Source organism: Rhipicephalus microplus, chromosome 9 (assembly GCF_043290135.1).
Source record: "Rhipicephalus microplus isolate Deutch F79 chromosome 9, USDA_Rmic, whole genome shotgun sequence".
NCBI classification, from domain to species: domain Eukaryota; kingdom Metazoa; phylum Arthropoda; class Arachnida; order Ixodida; family Ixodidae; genus Rhipicephalus; species Rhipicephalus microplus.
The window spans coordinates 24,921,447-24,945,145 of record NC_134708.1 but is presented as its reverse complement, the minus strand read 5'-3'; the positions used below and the strand labels follow the sequence as shown (position 1 = coordinate 24,945,145).

Genomic DNA, 23,699 nt, shown 5'->3' with positions numbered 1-23,699 from the left:
AGCAAGGCGTAGTTGCGCACGCTCAATGTTGGCAGAGATCAGCTTATGGCTCATACCTTTGTACGTGCAGTGTTCTCATCGCATAGTGTGCGTTTAAGCAATTTACGCGTTAAGGGAGCTTGACTAGCTGCATCGACAGCATTTCCTTACGCTAACGTTTTGTTGAATTGAACCTTGTTGGCTGCTGAAGGGCTTAGCTGCTAGTCTTACTTGGCATAACATTCTCCTTTGTTTCTATCGCATTCATTACCTCAACTTTACGGAAAAGTTGTCAATTTTTGTACGTGTGCCTGTCTTAGGAACCATGTGAAGTAACTGAATGTCTTGCCTTAGGTATATTGGCGAGTCGGACTCCAATGCAGCCGTCATAGAAGTTGGACTGCTCAGTGGCTTCGATCCGGTGGTCGAAGACTTGGATACGGTGAGGAGCGGTTTTATTTCATTTCTCTTTTTATCTATTTACACATGTACACTAAACCAATGAACGCTTCATTTACTTGTTTGACATTTGGATATTAGTCTATAGCTGTACTTACGGCATACTTTCTAAAGTTTTTCAAAGCTGTGCCTGCACGTCTCCCACCCATGGCCATAACACTTCGAAGAAGGCAAACTTTAGAAACAATCCTGCTTTGTGCATCAGATTTAGGCAGGTGATCTTACAGGCCTCATACTTCCCATTGTTTCCAATGCAGGTATTGAAATTATATATGGAGAGCATGCAATGACATGGTAGCGCTGCCTAGGCAGCATCCTTTTGAGGCCATACGTGTGCTTTTGCAGCAGGTGTGGCCAATCGAAATTGCTGTGAATGCTACGTACAAAATACTTTGTTACGGCGGAGCTGCTTTAGGTGGATGTAGATCCTTAGAGATCCGTCATTCGAACTTTCCAGCCTATCTGCAAGAGTGAAGCCCGACGAGAGGGCGAGCATGGGTAAAACTATGTGGCTGAGAGCGAAGCCTGGTGTAGCGAGTTGAGCCTAGTAGAGGAAGGGTAGCGACGTGGAGAATTTGAAGCTGGCTAGAGAGGAGGAGAACAAAGGCGAAGGTACGGTGGAAAAGAGCAGGATTGTGATTGGCTGTGCCGGTGAAAGGATTCGACCAACCGTAGTGCGTGCTCTAGCAAAGGTGCTGCTGGTTGAGAGAGGAAAATGAAGGACGCGCCAAACGTTGGGGAAAGCGAAGCAAAGAAAGGTGCGCTGATATCACCAGCTCTATTGTTTAATCAGCTTTCATGACATAAAGAGAGTTGAGGCTGTGCATAATTCTCTATTGCGATAGCATTAATGGGAATATTTTCAGAGTTATTGCCGTCGGCGTCCTTGCTGTCGTGATGTTCCCCATAAAGTTCAAAAGATAACGTCACCTCACGCGTTGCATGTAACGTGTGAGCGCAGTCGACAAACACTTATCTAGCGAAGAGGTAACGTTCCGGCTGTCTTTCATCACTGGAAAAGCCCATGATGCGGAGTGGCAGCCGCACGGCTCCGTTCTTTGCCTGGTAGGGTGCAGTAGCATGCCCTAGTCTTTGCATGCGTCAGAAGACTGCTTACTCCTTCGTACGTACCGATCTCTCCACTAGGTTTGTGATGAAGTGATAGTACGAAGCTCACTTCGCTCACCGCGTTCGTCGTATGTCCTTGTGGTGGCGTTTTGTGGAGTTATAGTGTAGATGCTACAGTGGACTTCTGCTAGCTATATACTTTGTATAACATTCTGATCGGATGCTATCACATTCATTGAATTGCTCCTTCGGCGAAGCTATGACTTTTCCACCCATTTTTGCTTGTATTGCCATTGCAACTGTAGCCGTGACACTTTCACAGGTGCAATACATTGACTCTTGACACTCCACTTTTCTGTCAAGAGTGGACGCATTAGGGGCGAGCGCGTACGGCAACATAGATTGCTTGCGAAACTCGGCCTCCAATATTTGCCCCCACAGGCGAGACTGGTTAAGAAATTGACGACACTGATGCCATTCGCCCACACGGCAGGGCTATATAGTTACATTGCATAGTTAAACATGCTTTGGATGTATATACATGTCTAGTTACACGTGTTTTGTGATGCATTATCTGAGAATGACAAAACTATGATTTTTCGTCTCGCAGGCAATAAATAGCAACTTGCATCTGTACAAATATCTTGTCACCGAGAAAAAAGTAATCCTGTATTTTAATCAGGTAAGCCTTTGACTATATTTGCCAAGCTTTAAATCAAATTTGCATTGTGAACGAGTGCTTATATAAGGATAAGGTTGCAGGTGCTTTTTTTAGTGATTATGTAATTGACGCTTTTTCTTCTATAGTTGTGAAAATGTGTATTGAAGCCTAAGCAGATTGCTAACATTATGAAATACTATGTAGTCATGTATGTTAACTCGTTCCATATACTGTAGCTTCATGTTCAACGCTATGTCTCTAGTTTAGACTTGTGTATCTCCCATAGGAGCAGAAAAATATGGTAATTTTATTAATACATTAAACAATATGCTCATTCGTATTATTGTATTCAATGCTAATTGAATACAAGAAATAAATTGTTTCTTTCTTGTTTAAGTTAGATGCAAAAGTCATGGAAATCACAATAACCATATTCAACAGATGCATTAAGGCGAAGTTACGACTGTATCTGGGACGACTTTATGCTCTCTCGTAGTAGAGTATGAAGCACTCTAAATCGGTGAACAATTTTTTGAAACACATATTCCTTGTAGAAGAGAAAGCGGTGACTATGGCTGGAGGTCATAGTCATCATTACATTTTAAATTTCTTTTTTATGTTTTTACATTTCTTTCTTGGGTTTTCCCCTAGTGTGGTGGCCCTCTAGGAACTGCTTTTTTTGCTGTTGTTGTTGATCCACAGATTCCGAGGGAAGCAGCAAGTTGCGTGCAATTTAGGACAGAACGCAAGCACGTCGTTCACAACATCCAGTCGGCTGCGGTGAAAGTCTACGACTACAGCGACCCCTGTGAGTTTCTTTGTTTTCGTTACGTGGCACACACATGGAGGCGCCATGACCTGAGTCAATAGAATAGAACGCATATGTTTTTAAAGGTCCACTCCACAGGCTCCGACTTTTTATTTTATGCCCCCCCAAATCAGCTCGGCGATTCGTATGATAGACCGCGGCGATCCCGTTTTAGGCACTGCACGCCACGCAGAGCCTCCAATCAAAAAAACGATTCCCGCGCTCCTTTCCTATACGCCTGACCAATCCTCATTTCACGTGCAGTGATGCAAAGTCACGTATCGGTGACTTGACGTAGCACGCAGCTCGTCGATTGACGTAAACCAGTCACGATGACGGTCTTTGCTTTCCCTTCCCTGTGATGGAGAAGGGTGGCTTGGCCGTGCGAAAATTTGAAACTAGATGAAATCGAATTTCTGACCACTGTAACTTCCTTAATATAGCATGTATTCGCAAAATTCTTGCTTCAGCATGTTCACAAAACACAAATGCAAAAATTATTCTTGATAACTTTTGGAGCTCGGGGTTGTTTACTGGCCTTTATAGCAGCAATATAATTCATCTTTGTATATAATTTCACGGTGAAGCTGTGAATAGAAGACCTCCTTAATGATGTGGTGTTCATCCTAGTCCACAAGAGGCTCCTAAAACAATCCACCTTGGCGGATAAATGGCTAGGGTGCTCGGGTGCTGAACTGAAGGTCGCGGGTTCGATCCCTGTCACAGTGGTTGCATTTCGATGGAAGCGAAATGGTGAAAGGCCCGTGTACTGTGCGATGTCAGTGCACGTTAAAAAACACCAGATGTTTGAAATTTCTGGAGTCCTCCACTACGGTGCCACTCATAATCATCACAGTTTCGGAACGTCAAACTACCCATACTATACTCCTGGCGCCCCCATGATGAATGCGCAAGCCGCGCGTCCACTTCGTTTTGGCGGAGCAGCAAGCTGCACTTCCAATTGGGGCTGCAGAAGTAGCGTCTTTTTTTTTTCCTCAACCTCTCCTCCTCCTAAGCTCGAGTGACTAATAACGAAAAATAAGGAACTCTTGCTCTATCTCGAAAATTGTGGAGGGTGGAGCGTTGTGATCACGGACTTGAGTAAGCACCAAGTACTCTTTCCCCTTTTTCTTTTTATTGTGTTGTGCAGTACGAACCGGTCACTCGACTTCAATTCGTGAATTTTGTAGAGTGTAAATATGTTTAGGCAAATACGTATACTGTCCATAATTCACGTGTTGGCTGAATTGCTATGCTTTTCCCTTCATTCGATACCATATAGGGCCACACCTCCATATGGCGAGCCCCGCCACAGTGGTACAGTGCCGTAGCCACTGTACCACTGCGGCGGTACGGTTTAACCAGAAGGTTAAACAGAAACTTTGCTGACAGAGAGAAAGAGGAAGGTTCTATTTACACACCCTTCAGTAAGTGACTTGAGCTTCCGTAAGCTCGCTTTCCTGGTACGCCACTGGTGCCCACAATGATGATTTGATGCTTAGAGACATTAATCCACAAATTTTGATTGGAAGTAGCATACACAAACAGATTTCTGCTCAAAATACATCAATCCAACTCCCCCGAATGCCATTGTGGTCATGCAAAAGAAAAGGTTTGCCATATTCTTTTAGAGTACATTAAATAGGCGAATCAATGGGAAAAATTCAGGAACAAATTATCAAGTTTGGACAGACAACCCCTCACATTAAAGAAATTACTCAGACCATGGGCTGAGATGCATCTTCATAAGAAGGCAAACATCTTCCTGACAGGCTTTTTAGACGAGACCGGACTGAATAAGCGCCTTTGATAGACAGCCAGGAATTTATATATATGAAATGTGTTGGGGCACACGCTGGCAGTAGAAAATGGAGGTGCGTGTGTGAACAGTTTATGTTAGTGTGAACTGCTGCAAGCAAACTGTGCATTGGCATGATATTTGAACTGGTTTCAGTGTGCTATTATTTTTTTTTTCGGATTGTTCATCTTTGGGTACTGTCCAGTATTATTCTTTTTTTGCAGCAGAACTTATTGATATGGAGTAGCCGAGGCAATATAAACCTCAACCTCTACACAGCAAAGCAATTAGAACAGAACAGATTTGATGCTCCCTTCTATTATAGTACTGAACATGCTTAACCATCTGAGTGAACTAAATTGATTAATGTAAGTAGAACTGGTTATTGCACATGTAAAATGCAGAAATGTGCCACTTTATACACTTTGTCGTATCTACTATAAAATTATTTGTGCGATTGCCGTATCGCAATTACAATTAAATGAGTAGTCTTTCTCGGCTTCGGCAGCAAAGCCGAGTTTCGCCGCAAGGGCGAAGCAATGAATGTGATTGCAACAAATTGGATTGCCACACTAAGCACAGCAAGCAGCTCGAAAGTTGCAAAGCGCTGCTCAAGCACAAAACACGCGTGAAAAGTGCACTTGCAGGACGAGCGTGAACCAACAACGTTCACAGCTCCACACTTAAAGGGCACAGCTCAAACACAAAGAAGGGCGCACGAAATGTGCGCATAGGTATACACAGGACGGGCATTAACTAACAAATCCCACAAATATTATGTCGCTGTGTTTGAGCAGCGTGCTTCTTTTGCAAACCATGCCATTGCAGTGGGCGAAGTGACTGGTTTTCATGCGCTCAGGAATCTACACACAAACTTGCTGGTGAAAACACAAGACGCACAATGCATTCCATCACGAGATATACACACACGCGTGGTCGACCACGCTCTGCAGGGCAAGGTACAGGTGTTAGACGAGCGCCCGCATTGCATCGACCGAGGCGTCAACCTCTAAAGCGCGATTTTACGCCATCTCGCCGATAATCCTGAGAGCACACTGAAGTGCCCCCAGGTTGGCGTGCGACCAGCGGTTAATGGTGTATCTAAATAGCTCACTCTTAATACGCAGAAGGGCACACGCTTTCGTGAACGAGTCATATAGTGTGACACGCTGCAGAGCGAGAAAAGCATGTTCGAATCTGTACGGCATTCTATATATATATATATATATTCGAGGCATGACGGCGATGGTAAATTGACGCCGTCGGCAAAAGCACCGCCAGCCAGGATTATCTATGTAATTGTTATCGGAATTAAAGCAGAATATATTGGGAACAAGTAGTGAGTGGTGGTGTATACCTGCATGTGATGTTATTGGGGCAGGACCGCTCCAGAAAGAATCAGACAGCACGCCAGTGCACAAACACACGTCCAACTTCTATTGTACCCTTCACCCATGGACAACCCACACATTACGAAGTTCCTAACACAAAAACACGCGGCTAAACTAAATGAATAAGTAGAACGTTCGGCCTACAGTTCAGGTCGTCGGGGTAGTAGCCTGGGCCGTCGTTGATGCCCCGTCGGCAACATTCAGTGGCGAAGTCGACGTTGGGCGGCGTCGTCACCTGCAGTGACGAAGTCGGGAGACGCAGGGTCGCCGCGTCGAACTCCAGTGGCTCAGCGCCACTGTCGACGAACTGGAGCCGACGACTCACGTGTTCCGGCGGCAGGGAGTTGTGCCCTTGAGCACCTGTAGTCCGCCTCGGAAACCCACGCCAGCCCTCCTGGAACAGCGGCGCAAGGGCAGGTTCAGGCACCCGGCGCCAGCTCTCCACGACCAGCGGGACAAGGACAGGTTCAGGAACCAGGCGCCAGCTCTCCTAGACCGGTCGTCTAGCGGAGGCTGAGCTGTCCACTCGGCTAGTACGAGTGTCGCGACGTGGCCTGGGTCGTACCTATGGGCCAGACGCCCAACGAGGTAGTCCTGCCTCGAACGACGTACCTCGCGCACTGCCGAAGGCACGGGTCACGCACGCTCGAGCCCGCGCCTCACGAGCTGTCGTCTTCCTCGTAGGCACCGCCCGGCACATACACGCACACATCACATCCTCTTCGCCACCGCACGGCACACTATTGTCGTTTTTTTAGTTTCTGTTTCGCGCCCGCGCAGCACATATTATGACACTGCAAACCATGTTTTGCAAGCCATGTGACCGGGCTATGTTCTTTTTCGACAGCCCGCTCGTGCACCCAATTTTACGGACTTGAAGCGACTAGTCCCCTACTAAAGGTGGCCTGCACAGGAAATAAGTGTCAATGCATAGAAGGTAAGCACTCATTCAAGACTTGACAGCTCTCTTGTGCTGCCTAGTTGTAAATGTTGAACTTGATTTCAGCTGATAACGAAGCTTGAGAAGAAGTTGCCAAATCTGAAACCACGTTTTCAAGTAATCATCGAATGGCCTCGCTATTAGAGATTAGTGCCTCAATGATTGATCGCCACAGATTTTTTTTTCTAAATCGCGATGAACGTGCGGAGTCACCGGGATTTGTTGAAAGTATTAAGCCATTTCTGTCTTTTCTTTCGGACGAATGTGCGCTTAAAGCTACACAGGCATAGGGGACATGGGGAGCAGAAGGTACGTGAACACGTGTCATGACCTTTAGTGGGGGGGATGAAAAGTGATCGATGTTTTCTATTGTGATTCCTATTGCGCTAGTAGGGCTACAGTGTACTGTTGGCAGATTAAGGGGAGGCACAAACTTTATTCTTCTTAAATGGGACTTATAATGGGGTAGCCAGATTGGACGAAAGTTGGACAGATTGGACAAATGCTAGGGTCGCAACACAAGCAGATCAGCTTGGCCTGCTATGCAAGTTTGTACTCCTTAAGGACTTCTCCCAAGATATAAATTCTACCATTGCCAGAAATTATGGGTGGTCTAAGGCATTGACAAGCTCAGCAGGATGCACTCAAAGAAGCACTGGAAAACGAAACAGAAGTGTATGTACATAGACGCCAGCCATGCTAGCAGGAAAAATTATGTTATTGCATTGTGTTATTCGTATAAACCAATGTGACCACTTTTGGTTTTCCAATGGTCATTTTTACAACATAATGATAACAAAATCATTTATTTGCCATGCTTTAAAAACCTTGATGTTATTTTCTTTTCTGCAGCTGAATGTCCGCGAAGACATCCTTTCCTCAATGTCACAAGTGTGATACCAGAACAAATAAAGAGACAAATTCTGCTAGAGATAGCCTGCAAGGAGCATGATTTTGGTGAGCATTTATTCCTTCATTTTACTCTCTATTTATCGTCAAAACAAGATAAAGGAAAGCTGCTTGTTAAGTTACTATGCATTCATGTACAAGCTGTATAAATGTCTATAAATGGTTGACTGGTGGTTCAGCACTTCACATGAAATTATTACACTTCCTTATTACGGGCCTTATAAATTCTGTCACCAACTCTTACTTTATTGAAATATTTATGAATGAAAAATAAGACAAGTAGGATTCATAGCGGGTGATGCGACCACAGACTTCTTATTTGTAGCTGTTTCTGCTGCAAAAAAAATATTATCTTGAAACGTTTTAGATATCCAATGACTGTGTAACAGCTCATTTTGCTTGTATAAGCATGCTGGAGCAGCTATAGTTTTTTTTTTTAAGGAAGTACATTGGAGAAGCAAGTTGCATTTAAACTCGGACACCTGAATAATTGTTATGAACTCTTGAAGAGAATTTCATAATTGTCTAATTTCTTGTAAATCTCGTGGAAGGAAATCGAGTTAAACAATGAATTCCTTCCAGAGCATTCATTATTTTTTTTATTACGCAAATGTAAAGCCGTCGCGCAAACGGATGTTGTGGAATGACCTATTCAGCTATCTTTTTTGACAAAAGCAAAAAAACAGAATATTAGATCAATAATACTGCGTAATATGAACTAACAATTTAAATACAGCTATGTAGTCTCCAATATGCAGAGCTCCTGCTGCAAATCTATATAGTATTGATGCTAATCAGGAGAAGCTACAGTAAAATGCCATGACATACAAAAGCACCTCAACGCATGGGCATCAGCAGTATTTGGAGGTGGGGGAGGGAGGTCTTTGTTACATCAGCAAGGTAGAAGAAGTAGCGCTTTCAGCATAGTGACTTCTGTCACAATTTGCATCAGTTTTATCACGATGATGCAGTCAATCAAATTTGGCGCATTTGGAACAGGGGTGGCATCCCTGCATAGCTACAACTGACTTGTGCGTTCAATGAACTCGTAAAAGAAACGTGTATAATGATTGACGTCGTGATCAGTTCAGAACAGATGTAACACCTGTAACACCTGTAAATGCCCACAAAGCACATTGCTGTATATACTTAAATTCTAATCACTCAAATTCATGATAAACAAATGAAAAAGAACTGATGCATAACCCTATATAAGTAGCATTTAAACATTTGACAAGTTCGGGAAACAAGATGCATGCATTAAACATTTCAAATTAAACAAAGATCTCACGCATCACCTTCAGCGTAAATATTGAATGAAGTTTCATTTCGTGTTCGCCATGCAATCATGTCATACCATACAAGCTTTGCAACGTGCCATGTGAACGAAACCACTGCAAGAGCTGCAGCACCATGAAATGTAAATCATGACATGCATGACATCATGATTTTCATGTTACGACTTGTCAAATATGTTTTTTATACAGTCATGTTATGCCATACCAAGTTTGGCATTGATACCATTATCAAAACGGCCAGGAAAGCTAAAAGTCGTAAGCGGCTAGATAGATAGATACGCTCAAAGTCGCTGAAGTTCACTAAGAAATGCTTCGCATTTAAAATCACTGCTTGCTTTTGAACCTACCAATTTGCAATCTAAGCAAAATAACACAAAGTATCTGGTCACCAACGCAACGTAACACTTTTTACAGGTACAGCATTACTTACCTGATGTAAAACATGCTATATTTTCTGGTTAATATTAGTCACAGTAGGAGAATGTTTCTTTCAAGCCCAACTAATACGTTCCGTGTGACATTTTGAAAAATCCCACATGTTTCCGTAAGGCTCCCACAGAAACGTATGAAGTCGTGCTTAAAACATGTAGCATTCCGTAGTCTGCATTTTGTAAGAAAACATGCAGGGAACTGCTGGAATGGCATACGAAATGTCTCGGTAGAGACGTGGCGACATACGAGAATATCTGTATTCACTGCTTCTCCTCCCTCTTTACATGCAGTGTGGATTGGAAGTGTATCTGGGAACAGCGTCCTTAATGGCTTCCGTCACGTACAACTACGTGTGAACACGGTGCTCAAAGAAGGTAACGAGCATGACTATACGTACTCGTGCAGCGTTTCGTGCAAGGCAGTGTTAGCTTAGCACAATTGAGATGATCACACTTTGTGAGATGATCATAGTTTGACGCGTACACTGTCGATACAACCGTATTTATTCCCGGAACAGTTGAAAGTGTATTTGAAGACGCAACCAGTGAGGTTCTAAAGAGCATCAAGACTTGGGCAGACATGAACCGCCTAATAATAAATTCATGGAAAACAAAAGCAATTTTATATCGACCCAGAGAGAAAACAGTATCCCAACGATTGATCGTGCATCTGGATAAAGACTTGATAGAGTTCGTGACCAGCGTAAAAATTCTTGGTGATATATTTTTTTTTTTCAGAACATTTCACCTGGAGTGAGTAAACGAAATACATATGATAAAAAATGTCTAGCACTGTTGGTGTCATAGGAAGAGCGTGACGCATGTTTGCTGTTAAAGTTAAACTGTACAATTCTTTGGTAGCTACTCATTTTGAATATTGCAGTATTGTCTGGTTTACCACTGGTATCACAAATTTTAAAAAGGTTGCAAATTTTCTACGAGAGAGCCATCTATTACATAGCAAATATACTTCAAATTTATTCTATGGTTGAACTTTTTTTCTAAATACAACATTATGCCAGTATTTATTTGATTGCAGGTTCACATTGATGTACCATTGTTTCCTGAAAAAGAAATAAAACTACATTCTCACTTCAGCAAAGCTGAAAGAAAAAAGGTCTATCAAGGATACCAGATCCAGGGAACGGTGGGCTGTACCCACCCCTAGGGCATACGGTTGTACAGAGTCATTGAGTTACACTGTGCCTAAACGATTCAATCTACTTTTCAATAATGACTTCGATCCTTCTGTCACATCTAATGAAGATATCAAGCGTTACTTTATGGGCAAGATCCCCACAGAATTACACAGCACACAGGATTGAATTTACCCTCTGCTTTAGTCTGTTTCTAATGTGTTAAGCAATGTGCTTTTAGCTAAAGTGTAGCTACTGCTTATTTTAACTATTTTATAATTTTCAACTTTGATTACCTAAAGTATTTTAAGTCTTCGATTGCATATATATCTATGAATGTTCACTGCACTGCCATGTACCGGAGAGTCGGGACCCTTCTCAGGCCGCTTGTGCGGCTGTTAGTCCCGTCCCCTACTTTTTGACAAAGAAAGTAAAGACCCACTTTAAACTTGAAAAATAGTGGAGAGTTTTTGCAGGTGCAGTATTCTGGTACACACAGTGGCAGCGTAATGTCGTGCTGCCGGACGCCGATAGTATAGCATGTCGTGCCACTATCATGTTGTACAACCTCTAGGTGTCTTGCACAACCACAATGTTTTTGCCTTATATGAGTGTCAAAATGGGTTACATAGGCTACGTGTCCTCGGTATAGTCCCAATGGCGAAAATTTTTCACCGACAATAATAAACGTGCACCATAGCTTGTTCAATCCAACAATAAGTTTCTGTCTAACTTACACGTATTCTACCAGGTGGTATCACAACATTTGTGCCTTCCATAAACTGTAAGGCCGAAACAGGTGGGAAGTTTGCGCATCTATACTAAAGCTGTGTAATGAGGCGAGATAGCTTTGTTGAGGCCAGAACTTGTCATGGCTGTATAATTAAATGCGCAAACGAGGTGTTTGATAATATATATCAGATGAGTATCTAGACTGCACGGTGCAATTTGCCTGCTGATAGTGTTTGCTTAGTTTAGGTCGAAGTTAACACGAAATTTTTTTCAGTCAAGCATCGTGTTTAAGCACTGCTACAAGAACCACATGATTACGTCACACACGCCACAAAATTTAGCATAGTCAGCAAGCTATCTTGTAAAGGTGGGGCATAGCTGATACCAAGGTATGGCTTGTTGCAGTCTTTTCAAATAGTTACCTTGCTATGAAAAAACACATGCATCTAGTGGGTCACAACTACACGACTGTGCCGTCATGGGCTGCTAGCAAGGTATATTGTATAATACTGCCTTTAGTTTTTTTCTAACTTGCTAGTTTACCAACACAGTGTCTGAATAATTACATATTTGTAATTTAAGACAAGTATATAAATCAGTAAACCTCACTTTGTTCGTAATTCATTGCAGTGCCCTTTCAGATCTCTTCCGACTTGGACTGAATGTAAAATGGCAAATTATTGTGCGCAGGTAGTGCTATAATTTGAAATTGTTTATATATTCCTAATGATTTGACTATTGTGCTATTTACTTATGACTGAATGAAGAAAACATCAACTTGCATGCATGAGAGTGCATGATTCACAGTGACAATAACAATGACCGTTTACTTGTTTTCAGTCAATAAGTTGGTTGAGATCTAACAGGTGTCTTCCAGACATTCACCTCACTCAATCAGCAGTTGATGAATCTGCAAGTCAGTTGAAACGCATGAAAGTGTTTTATGAATTCCTTAATCTATTCATCAGTTCCGACCCATTTAAATCCACCATGATCAAAAAGAGGGTTGTCAATACAAGATTGTACCTTGAGCGTTCAATGTTCACATTAATTTTTAATGTTGCAGGTTCAGAAAAAAAGCGTGCCGTTTTGACCGGTACGAAGCTGTTCTTGGCTCCGCATCACTGCAGCACTGCAGATTTGAGTGTGGGTGAAGAGTACTTTGTTTTCGGCCGCGATGGTGAGCCCTTTGCGAATAACGGCTCAGTCGGGTAAGTTGGAGTGAATTATGTGTTCTTGTCACTTCCTACATTTTCGCGTTCATGCAATTTGTATTTAGGCATGCTTTTCTTGGTTTAAGACACTGCAATGCAGAAATCACCTGGAGATGGGAAATATAACCTGTGTTAGCGTGGGAGCATCCACCTAGTTGCAGTGGTAACGGTGACAGGCTGCTGATTAAAGAATGATGCCCGTTAGATCGTGACAGCAGTGTTTGCGTTTCAGTGGAGGGAAAGGCTAGAGACCCGCATACACACATGTAGATGCATGTTAAAGAACCCACAGGTAGTCATTCGAAGCCGTGCAAAGCAGATGGGAGTAGTGGCAAATTATAGTTTACCCGCAGCACTTATGAACGAAAATAAAATAAAAGAAGATGAACTAAGGGCGTATCACCGGTGTGATCCGCACCCTCAACATCCGCATTTGGACGCTTATGTACAGACTCTTGTTAAACAGATTCTGCGGAGATCCAAAAAAATTTAGCAGGAGTTTCATTTACTGCAAGATGAACTGGAGTGCAGAAATTAAGTATGAAACGTTTTAAAGATGATTGTTCCATTTTGACAGCCATTACTTTTACGTACTGAGAGTTCATGCATCTAACCACAATCCTGACACGAATTGCACAATTTCTTTTGATTCGGTGGTCATGGTGCACAAATGAACCCTGTCAGCCCGTGCCCCTGATAATGATAATAATAATGATAATAATAGGCCTAGTTTGCAGCATGTATTTCAATGTCGCAACACCTTCACGTGGGATGTGGGAAATCTATAATAAGGGTGCCCTCAAAAAGTTTTATAACCATACAAGCTTTTCATTTGGCCGGTAGGCAACATCATATATGCGCACATATATATGTCCTTTTGTACATATATATACAGCGGGTTAGGGGGAGACAGGTTAGGTGGGCAGATGAGATTAAGAAGTTTGAGGGTATAAATTGGCAGCAGCAAGCGCAGGACCGGGTTAACTGGCGAAACATAGGAGAGGCCTTTGTCCTGCAGTGGACGTAGTCATGCTGATGATGATGATGATACTTATATAAACGTACACATATACAGCAGCATGTGTTTGCTTCAACCTGTTTCGTGATCGCATGGTTTCGCGATGGTTTAAAGCCACTCATGCACTATACAAAAGGCACACATGCCTATTTGATATCTTGCTAAGCCTATTTGCCAACTTCCTATCAAACTTTCTATGCACCCACTTAGTGGCTGTTCCCCTAAGACCACGTAGTGCGTTGCATAGCAAGTTTGAAAATATTTCATGCACTAAGTGCGTGAAGTACGTTGCATGGACAGGAAATCGCTATAGCATTCAACTCCTAAAAGTGAAGCTTAAGGGTCCCTCAATTGTTTTAGCTACTTAGGAAAGGCCATAAGATGATCCTATTGTCCCGATTATCAATGTTTTAAAAGGTGTGGCTATTGTTTAATTCAAACATTATACTCTGTAGTTCAAGCACGGCATTATTACTAACTCATCCTCCAAGTGGCTTGTACTGTAATCTCGAGCATTTATAGTTGTATATAGCTACAAGTTTAAACCTTGAAGCTTCAAGAGTCATCACCCAAATGCCTCTTGGGAAACTTTATCTATTTCTATTTGCAGTGTGAGATACAGCTTGGACAAGAGTGTGCGCCTCTTCAAGGTGGAGAAGGAGGAGGCACATTCCCGGCCGAGCTGGAGATCTAGCGGAAAACTAAGCTCCGTTTTTCATTGGCTTTCAGCGAGACTGCAGAGCCACCAAGGCTGCCCGGAGCACTTAAGAGTTGTGCGGTCGGCAACGTTTAGTAATAAGGATATGGCTGCGTTCAAACGCCACTAGCGGCCAGTGTAATCCCTGCCCGTGGGGCTGTTTCTCCACACTTCCCTACAACATTGGTTACTCTCAGCTACAACTCTCACACAGACTGTGATGAACTGTAGACCCCACATCCATGTGCGTGTGGAAAAAGCAGGAGGGAAATTTCATTCATGATTGATCTGGTATACGAGAACATAGTTTGATACCATCGTACTGCTTTTAACTTGAAGAAAAAAACAAGTGACCGTATGAGTAAAAAATACTGCATCATGTTGCGTCACATTGCACATTGCTTCGAAGCAAAAAAGAAAATTTTCCTGTTTGTTGATCTCAGCAACTTGTACACCAACCACGACAAAATTATCACGTCGAGCGTGAATTTTAACGCACGACACACTAGTGTCAGGCTCTCGAAAAAAAATGCCACGGGACCTGCGCAGCCTGGATTTCAAAACAACTGTGGGCAGTTCGACAAACCTGCGACCATGCAAAGAGGCTAGGCCTATCTATCCCGACGTGGGAGCAGCCCGATTGGATTGGATTGGATAAACTTTTATTTGACCAGCCCGAGACGTCGATATTTTTTTTTTCTTACTTCATTCCGTCGCGACCATCGCAGAACACAGCGCATCCTGCTTTGCGCCGTGCACGCGTTCTTCGCCCAGACCCTCGGGTCAGAACTTATAACGAAGAACGAACGTTGAGCGGTTGAACGTTGCATAATTGGTAATGCATTCAGGGTTAGAATCGGAAGCTAGACTTCTTGCAAGACAAAACGAGCTGCAAACGTGCGTTATATGGCGTAAACATTCGCATTCGAGTGCAACGTTCGTCCCCTCTCTGAAGCCGTGGTGTCGCATGAACTCCGGGGTGGGTGGAAGCATAATTGACCAAAGAGTTTCCTTCAATACTTATTAGAGGGAACACTGCCGCTAGTGTCTATGGAAGTTGCAGTACGTACATGGCCCTTCAGCCAGCATGACAGCGATGGGTACGCGGGTATAGTACCCGGATTTGTCGGTACCTTATGACGGCACACTCTTAATCAGGTCCTGGTTAAATCATGGGTATACCTCAAAAAACCAGCCGTTCCGGCTATATTTAGCACTTTAAGAGGAACCTCATTATGATTGTACTTGCATGAGCTAGTTATCGATTCATGGCTACGTCATCGCGAACCGCTTAGACGACGCGGAACACGTGTTCGTGTGATTCAGTCTTAGTTTTCTAAGCGTTCCGCAATAGCGTAGCAATAGTCTCGGTATGGTTCCAAAGTCGGAGCGCTCATAGAACTGCAAAAAAGTTGACGGTTGCGCGAGTTGGTGCTTTGATATAGAAACCATCGTGAGAGCGCAACTAAACGCAACACACAAAAAGAACAGACGATGTCTGTTTCTTTTGTGTGTTGTATTTAGTTGCGCTCTCACGATGATTTCCATGTCAAAAATAGAACTGTAGCTACCAAAAACCAGCACACCCGGTGAAAATGGAAGACCGCACTGAAGTGCTGTGAAAACGCTGAATTTCAATCTATCATAGGAATATAATTATTTGCATCGGAACAGATGCTTCACTCAATATTTTCTCTGTGTATATAAATTTGAACTGTAATGCCTTAGCAGAGCCACCGAGCCGTTTCCTCATACAATCCATGAATGAAACGCACTGCCTCAATTTGTACCGCAGAGCTCAAATATATATGTCATCGTTGGGGGGGGGGGGGGGGTTGATTTCTATATGAAAAGAAGAGAAAAGTTAGCCCCGTAACTGTCTCCCAGGGCGAGGTCACCTCAACAGTAGCTGACGTGGGATGGGGGTAAGGAATGATCAAAAAGGATAGGAATTAAAGGTATATAGAGAGAGGAGCAGGAGGAAAGGAAGGCGCAGCGACAGTCACATACGGAAGTCAGGAGAAAATAGGAAAGATGGACACGGTCGCAGAAGTCCGAGGACGGGGCACCACTCGGCGAGAGCTCTTGTCGGCGTCAGGAGATGGCGGAGGGCAAGCCAGTCGGCCAGAGCTGCGCTGTCGTCGGAGATCGCGGGGACACGACCGGTCGGCACGAAATCCAAAGAGCGAGTTGTCATCGCTTGTGCATGCTTCTCGCTAATTTATGACCCAAGGTGTTCCCTAAAACGTCGCCCAGGCAAAAATCTTTTCCAAGTGGAACCACTTGAAGTGGATTATTGAACCTGGATTTGAAGTGGAACCACTTGACAAGTGGAACCACTTCAAATGGTTCCACTTGTCAAGTGGTTCCACTTCAAATCCAGGTTCCACTTCAAGTGGTTCCACTTGGCAAATGTGAAAAGTGACCGCGGTCACTTTTCACATTTGGAAAGTGACAATAAAGATAACTTCCCTTTTCGTTGGGGAGCGCGTAGATCGTTGTGTGAACATTTGCTGTATTGCATCGTCATCCTTTTCCCTTATTGTTACTTGTCCTAACATTTCTGACACCTGTGCATTTTCTTGCCAGTGTTCTCACCTGGCGTATCTTGCATGTTTTCTATATTTTATTATTGTTTCCTGTGTTCCACATGCTGTAAATGCTGTTGGACTCAAGTATGTTGTGCGTGCCATCCACCTGTCTGGCTTGCATGGCAAGCTGGCAGTATGAAATAAATTGAAATTTACCGTGAAACATGCACTGTCACGTTAAGTATAGAGCCACACCACGGAAGTACGCGGTCCAGTGCTCTTTAAGGTATGTTTTCGAGTTGCAGGGGAGGCTTAGGCTGTTCTGGCGAGTGCGAAACGCCTACACTCATCCTCGTTTTGCGCTATCTTCAAAGAGAGAGAGATGTTTGAGAGAGAAGCGGGGAGGGCGGGGAGGTTGGTCTGAATCAATTTTCAGACCTGCTACTCAGCGTTAGGAGGGGGTGGTAAAGAAAGCTGTTCAAAAGTGATAACTGGTGTCATGACTTGACAACCAAACTTCGAATCTCTCCTCAGCACACCTCAATCGTATTCCTTCAAATAAAGAAGGAAGATAGTGAAAGCAAGCTATATCAGGAGCGATATGTGCCCTTAACAGCCGAACTCTCCCCCAATGATTTGAAAATATGCCAAGCGATGGACGAGCGCTGCCATTGATCGGCTCGCTATTTATTTCTTCTGTGGGGGCTTAATCCTACCCAGGAGACACCATGATTTCGTTGGTTTGAGCGTCATCATCCAAGACGGTTGGCTTGTCGGGGCTGGCGGAATCACGTGACGCTCCCTTGTGTTTACGCTTAATTGGATGGCGTGGTGAGCTCATCAAGCATATAGTTACTGAATATGCTACCTTCAGTGAGCATATACAGTAACTCTAATCAAGCCACCATCCTTTCTGGGCTCACTCTCTCCTACGCCCGTTGCAGTCTTGTACTTTGGGACCCTCTTCTGTATATTGTACTCCCTGTAACATCCTTTTATGGCATCGATAATAAACTGATTGATACGCTCTCCCTCAAAGTGCGCGTAGCCTAAAGAAGGACATCACGGCGACGGCGAAAAATTGCGTTCATAGTTCACATCATTATGCAACAAAAAGGCAGACATCGTGTATTGGCAAAGTCTAAAATAAACAGCAAACAGGGGGAAAGTTGGTCGCGGAGGCTTGATTCTTCAGCCGTGTCGGCTGTCCCTGCGCAGAGCCCTCCGCCGCGTCGTGCCCACGATGACCTCTCGGTTCGGGATGTCGTAGACGAACGTCAAGTGGAAAGCCACGTGACACAAGGCGTACACCCACTGGCACACAGGGAACCATGATTCGGCTGCATGTGGTGCATTTCGTTATCATTATTATTATTATTATTTATAGTACAAACAGTGACCGCATCCAGTAGACGGCCATTCATGGCGACTCTCGCGGCACCGGCGTAGCACTGCTTGCAATGGCTTTCAAAACAGTGCACTCGCGTGCCGTGGCGCACGAAGCGGGCTGTATCTCTGGAGGGCGGGTTTTACGAAAAATTGAAACACCCCGCGGGATACGCCGGGAAGCGCAGACTGAATGACTGTTTACCCGATGGAACCCCATGTGTAACGACCGCCCTCACCGTCACCCTCAAGATCCGCAGTCGCGCCCTCTGACTGTCGAGTTTGATTTCCAGGCACTGTACGTTAAAGTAGTGGCATGTATACAGGTTATGAGCAGTAGTACACTCGCGTAGACAGGTGGGGGGTAAGAAAGGGAAAATAGTCAACCGCCCTTGGTTTGTGGCACGAAGCCAGAAGGAAATGCATTTTCACTACAAACGGGTGGTACGATGTCTATTTTTCCTTTTTTATCCCCCCCCCCCCCGCCACCTTGCGTGCTTCCGCAGAACTCATTTGCATTCAAGTATGGGGTGTGTGTGTGTGGGGGGGGGGGGGGGGGAGTGGTCAAGGGTTTCACATTCCCCCAAAGTTTTATCAATTTTGCTTGTGTATATATACACGCACACATACAAATGGATGCACAAACATGCATAAAGAGTGGTTGAACCTACCCTACCGAGAAACTGTGGCTACGCTAGTCTTCTGGTACATTTTTCGTAAGGATTGCAGCATGCATGCGCGGGGAAAAAAAAGACTAGACTCGGTGGTCTCAAGCTTTTCTTCCTTTTGGGTGCGTGCGTTCCGTGTAATTAAGCTTTCGGGAATTCACTGAACACAATACGCACTCGCCTATCAGCATTGCACATGCAAGCAAGTGTTTAGAAGATGGTCTACACGTTATTGCGGCCCATGTTTAAAAACTAAGATGTCCACCAGTGTGTTCGAGAAGTTGCTCCCTCAACTTTGATGGCGTTCTCCGTTTTTCCTCTTGTTTCTTCTCCGCAAGCCCTACAGCAGCACTCGGAACGACCGACGTTTCGGTTACCAAAATAATACTTTACTCCATCGGCTACTGTAACAATACAGTACACGTTGTTTACATTATGCACTGCATAGTTGGAAATTTAATACTGAAATTTCTAACAAGAGACTTTCACGGCATTTCTTACGAAAAGATGAGGCTTTTGGAAATGTTGAACTTTTTTTTCAATTTTGCTGTCTTTCGCAGAATTTTGGTAGTTGTGATTGTGTCTCCAGATTCTACCTAAATAGTAAGCCTTGTGAACAAGGACAAGGGCTTGGTGGGTGTCGTTACGGTAGCAGGCACCTATCATTCGTCCACATAGCTTGTGTTTTCCAGTAAGGATGACGTGTTCTTTTAATGAAGCGCAGGTTTATTTACGTGATTAGAAGAGAGAGCGTGGAACCTGTACTAGTGTACTCGGCTCATATAGCCCCGCATCTGCTAACACTGAGACCGCCGGGAAACGGTGACGACAGCTCCCGTCAATCCCGTGTCTTGCCGTCTGGGTGCTCCACTCACCAGAAAGGGTAAAATAGGCCACTGAATATACCTTTTGTCGAATACAACTTTGTCGGGGAAGGCCCCGCCCAGACGACGGAAGCGCGGCAGCTGATCGTCTGAGCGACTAAAGAAATAGTCCCGCCCTTGCTTTCTGCAGACGGGGTCAACGGCCGTGCGGTTAATGACGTCAGTCTGGAGTGTACATCCATTGGTGCAGGCTTGTACGCATCCGCTTTTGAGGGGGAAAGCGCCGCTGCCTTCCAAAGTTGTAACTGACTATGGCGAGAAGGGTGGTCGAGGTCGATGTCCATGGATGGACGGATGGATGGACGGATGTGGCTGTACCCTTTAGATCGGGCGGCGGCTAACGCCACCTAGCCGTAATACACAGTGAACTAACCATTAGATTTATCTTTTTTCCTCCTTTAAATAGTGAGGTTGAGGATGCGTACTTTGCAGCGAAGGGTTTAATTTTCACTCGTGCCTTGGCTTTAGCCACCAATCAGATAACCTCCTTCTAGTTAAGTCTACCCGCTTAAAGTCTATTTTGCCCTCCCTGTCTCTAAACCCCAGTGCTTTGGAAAACTCTGCGCCATCATCCTGAACTATAGGGTGAAGCCCTTTACAGAACATTATCAAGTGTTCGGCAGTTTCTTCTTCATCTCCACACGCACTGCATACTGTGTCTACCACTTCGTATTTGGCCCGATATGTCTTGGTTCGCAATACTCCCGTCCTGGCCTCAAACAGTAGAGAACTACCCCCAGTATTATCATAGATCATTTTCTTGGCAATTTCCTGCTTAAAAGTTCGATAGATCTCTAGTGCGGAGTTCTTAATCATGCCAATTCTCCACATGTCAGTCCCCGTTTCCTTCACTTTCTTCTTAACCGATAGTTCTTTTTGGTTTGGCCACCTGCTGTTTTCTAAGTATTTACCAGTCAATTTCCTGGTTCGCTTCCTCCATTTTGTATCGACATTCTTCATGTACAAGTAGCTGAAAACCTTCCTAGCCCAACACTCCTGCCCCATTTCTCTAAATCGCTTCTCGAATTTTATCTTGCTGCTGGCTTCCCTGCCCTCTAATGATGCCCATCCCATATCACCTTGTCCTCCCAGATTTGGTGTGTTCCCGTGAGCTCCTAATGCAAGCCTACTTATTCCACGTTGCTTAATTTCTAATCTTGCTTGAACTTTTGATCTCATGCACAAAACCACGTCAGCCCAGGAACCATGACCCCTTCCCATATTCCTCTCACAACATCATACCTATTGTAATTCCACAGTGCCCTATTTTTCATCACTGCTGCATTCCTGTTACCTTTAGTCGTCACGTATATTTCGTGTTCCCTTAGGTACTCGGTCCCATTGCTTATCCATACGCCCAGATATTTGTATTTATCTGTTATCTCTAGCGTGACTTCCTGTATTCTAAGCTCACTACCTTTGTTATCATTGAAAATCATGACTGCTGATTTTTCCTTACTGAATCTAAAATCTAACCTATCTCCCTCATTATCGCAGATGTCCATCAATCTCTGCAAATCTTCCTTGTTGTCGGCCATTAGCGCTATATCATCTGTGTACATTAATGCTAGTAGTGCCTGATCAACGAGTTTTCCTTGTTTGACTAAAAAGAGGTTGAAGCCCAGTCTACTTCCCTCTAATTTGGCCTCTAATCCTTGTAGGTACATCGTGAATAATAAGGGTGACAGGGACAACCCTGCCTAAGCCCCCGTTTTACTTCTGCAGGCTTGGATACCTGTTTTTGTTTGCCACTTCATAACTACCTTGTTACCTTTATAGATATCCTTTAAAAAATTAGTGACTACATGTTCCACGCCTAGTGTGTCCAGTATTACCCACAATTCCTCTTGAACCACGCTATCGTACGCTCCCTTGATATCCAAAAATGCTAGCCACAGGGGCCTGTGTTCCTTTTCTGCTATTTCGATGCACTGCGTCAGTGAGAACAGATTGTCTTCCAACCTCCTGTGTTTCCGAAACCCATTCTGCAGTTCGCCCAGCACTCCCTCATCCTCTATCCGTGCCTGCAGTCTTTCCTTTATAATCTGCATTGCCAGCCTGTAGACCACTGATGTCACTTTTATAGGACTGTAGTTGTTTATGTCAGCTTTGTCCCCCTTTCCTTTATAGATCATGCTCCTCCTGCTAAGTTTCCATCCATCGGGAACTTCACCATCGATTATTATTTTGCTTACTGCCTCTCTCAAAGCCTGCTTAGACTTCGGACCTAATGTCTTTATCAGCATAATTGGAATGCCATCTGGGCCTGTTGATGTACTACTAGGAGCCCTTTTCTCAGCTATTTCCCACTCTCGTTGTGAAAATTAAGCCATTGCACCACTTGATTCGTTCTTGTTTATTGTGGTGCATAATGTACTTCTTTGTTGAAATTTTTCTGTCACCCTTGTTCTTATATATTCTATAGCTTTGTCCCCTTCTAGCCTAGCACCTTGAGCTGTAGTTCTAAACCTCTGCCCTAGGCTCGTCTCATTCCTTGGGCAGTTTAGATGATTCCGAAATTTCGCAGCTGCCTTTCGATCTTTTTTATGTAGTTCTACCAGCCACAGAGCTCCCTTTCTTCTAATCTTTTCATTGATCAGAAGGGATGCATCCAATCTACAGCTTAGAAAGGTTTCCCATTTTCTTTTAACATCATCTGTCGGTTCACCCCGCTGCTTAGCATGTATGTGTTCCCTAGAAGCTTCCTGAGGTTTTGCTATGGCTCTCTTAACTTCCTCATCCCACCAACTTTTGGGTTTGTGTCTTCTTTTCCGGGGTGACTTGTCACGCGTCTTAGCAAGCTCTAGCTCAAACAGTCTAATTAGATTCGTGTATGTCCACACTGTTTTATTATCCTCCGTGATTACTTTCTCAGTTTGTTTAGTGGCTATTTCAATTTGCCTTTCTGGATAAACATTTTCCTGTAGTTGCTCATCTTGTCTCCTTCCCACTTTCACTGCTCTTCCAAAACTTAGCTTGATACGTTTGTGATCACTACCCAGACTTCTGGAGCCACCTTCATCTATGTGCATTCCCCTGAGCTTATCATACATCCTATGTGACATCAGTGGGGCCAGATGGGTGGCGCGATGAATGGCCCAGGTCTGGCCCAATGGGGCCAGACCTGCGCCACCCATCGTCAACATACGACTCCCACACACATTGGCTGACCTCATCCCGAGATCTCTCAGGGAAGAGAAAAAATCCAAATATGGGTGGGGGGGGACGAGGGAGGGTCATCGACTTTGTGCGAAATGGTGACCGCTGTCTCGGGCAACTGAACCGCCTATATCTTTCGCGTCATTAGTATGTACCAACAAGCCCAAATTTCAAGAGTGCTGAACTTTGTCTTCGTTCGGGTGAAAGAACGCCCTGTTCTATGGGACCTCTCCCACAGCACCATTCCACGTTCGGTACAAGGGTCTATTGCCATAGGCAGCGTAAGCATGGTTCCCCTTTGGGGGGGGGGGGGATTAAACTTTGAGCGAAAGTCGACTAAAGGGACACCACGCAGGCGCTGTGGTATACTAATGCAGTAGGCTCACCTTTTTCGGAACAGTTTGCACGGTGTTTGTTCACGTAAACGAGCATGGCCGCAGCCACCGCCCCTGCCAGCATCATGAGGCACAGCTTCAGGCGGAAGGACCGGCGAGCCTGCGCAGGTCGTCAGACGAGCGTCAATAAGCACCAC

At 44.3% G+C, this 23,699-nt stretch overlaps 2 protein-coding genes across 3 annotated transcripts in view; one reads left to right on the top strand and one right to left on the bottom strand.

Moving 5' to 3' along the window:
* Window positions 1-17,293, top strand: part of LOC119164934 (complement C3) — an 84,532-nt gene extending 67,239 nt beyond the window's left edge. For both annotated transcript variants that reach the window (XM_075873349.1, XM_075873350.1), the window contains 8 exons: window positions 334-421; window positions 2,117-2,188; window positions 2,870-2,975; window positions 7,012-7,101; window positions 7,957-8,061; window positions 10,034-10,117; window positions 12,677-12,821; window positions 14,453-17,293. In XM_075873349.1, coding sequence (XP_075729464.1) covers window positions 334-421; window positions 2,117-2,188; window positions 2,870-2,975; window positions 7,012-7,101; window positions 7,957-8,061; window positions 10,034-10,117; window positions 12,677-12,821; window positions 14,453-14,669 — 907 coding nt within the window. In that variant the 3' untranslated portion in view covers window positions 14,670-17,293. The remainder of the gene's footprint in view (window positions 1-333; window positions 422-2,116; window positions 2,189-2,869; window positions 2,976-7,011; window positions 7,102-7,956; window positions 8,062-10,033; window positions 10,118-12,676; window positions 12,822-14,452) is intronic.
* Window positions 17,294-18,086: 793 nt separating this feature from the next.
* Window positions 18,087-23,689, bottom strand: LOC119164933 (post-GPI attachment to proteins factor 2-like). Its single transcript, XM_037417131.2, has 2 exons — window positions 23,554-23,689; window positions 18,087-18,410 (listed from the first exon to the last, which is right to left on the bottom strand). The coding sequence occupies exons 1-2, from the start codon at window positions 23,627-23,629 to the stop codon at window positions 18,262-18,264; spliced, it is 225 nt and encodes a 74-aa protein (XP_037273028.2). The 5' UTR covers window positions 23,630-23,689; the 3' UTR covers window positions 18,087-18,261.
* Window positions 23,690-23,699: the final 10 nt, after the last annotated feature.

Excerpts from the sequence above, each read along its gene's own strand:
- LOC119164933 (XM_037417131.2), bottom strand. The coding sequence starts at position 23,629 with ATGATGCTGGCAGGGGCGGTGGCTGCGGCCATGCTCGTTTACGTGAAC. Across the intron at positions 18,411-23,553 it reads TGCAAACTGTTCCGAAAAAG|CCGAATCATGGTTCCCTGTG; the intron begins GTGAGCCTACTG and ends CACCACATGCAG.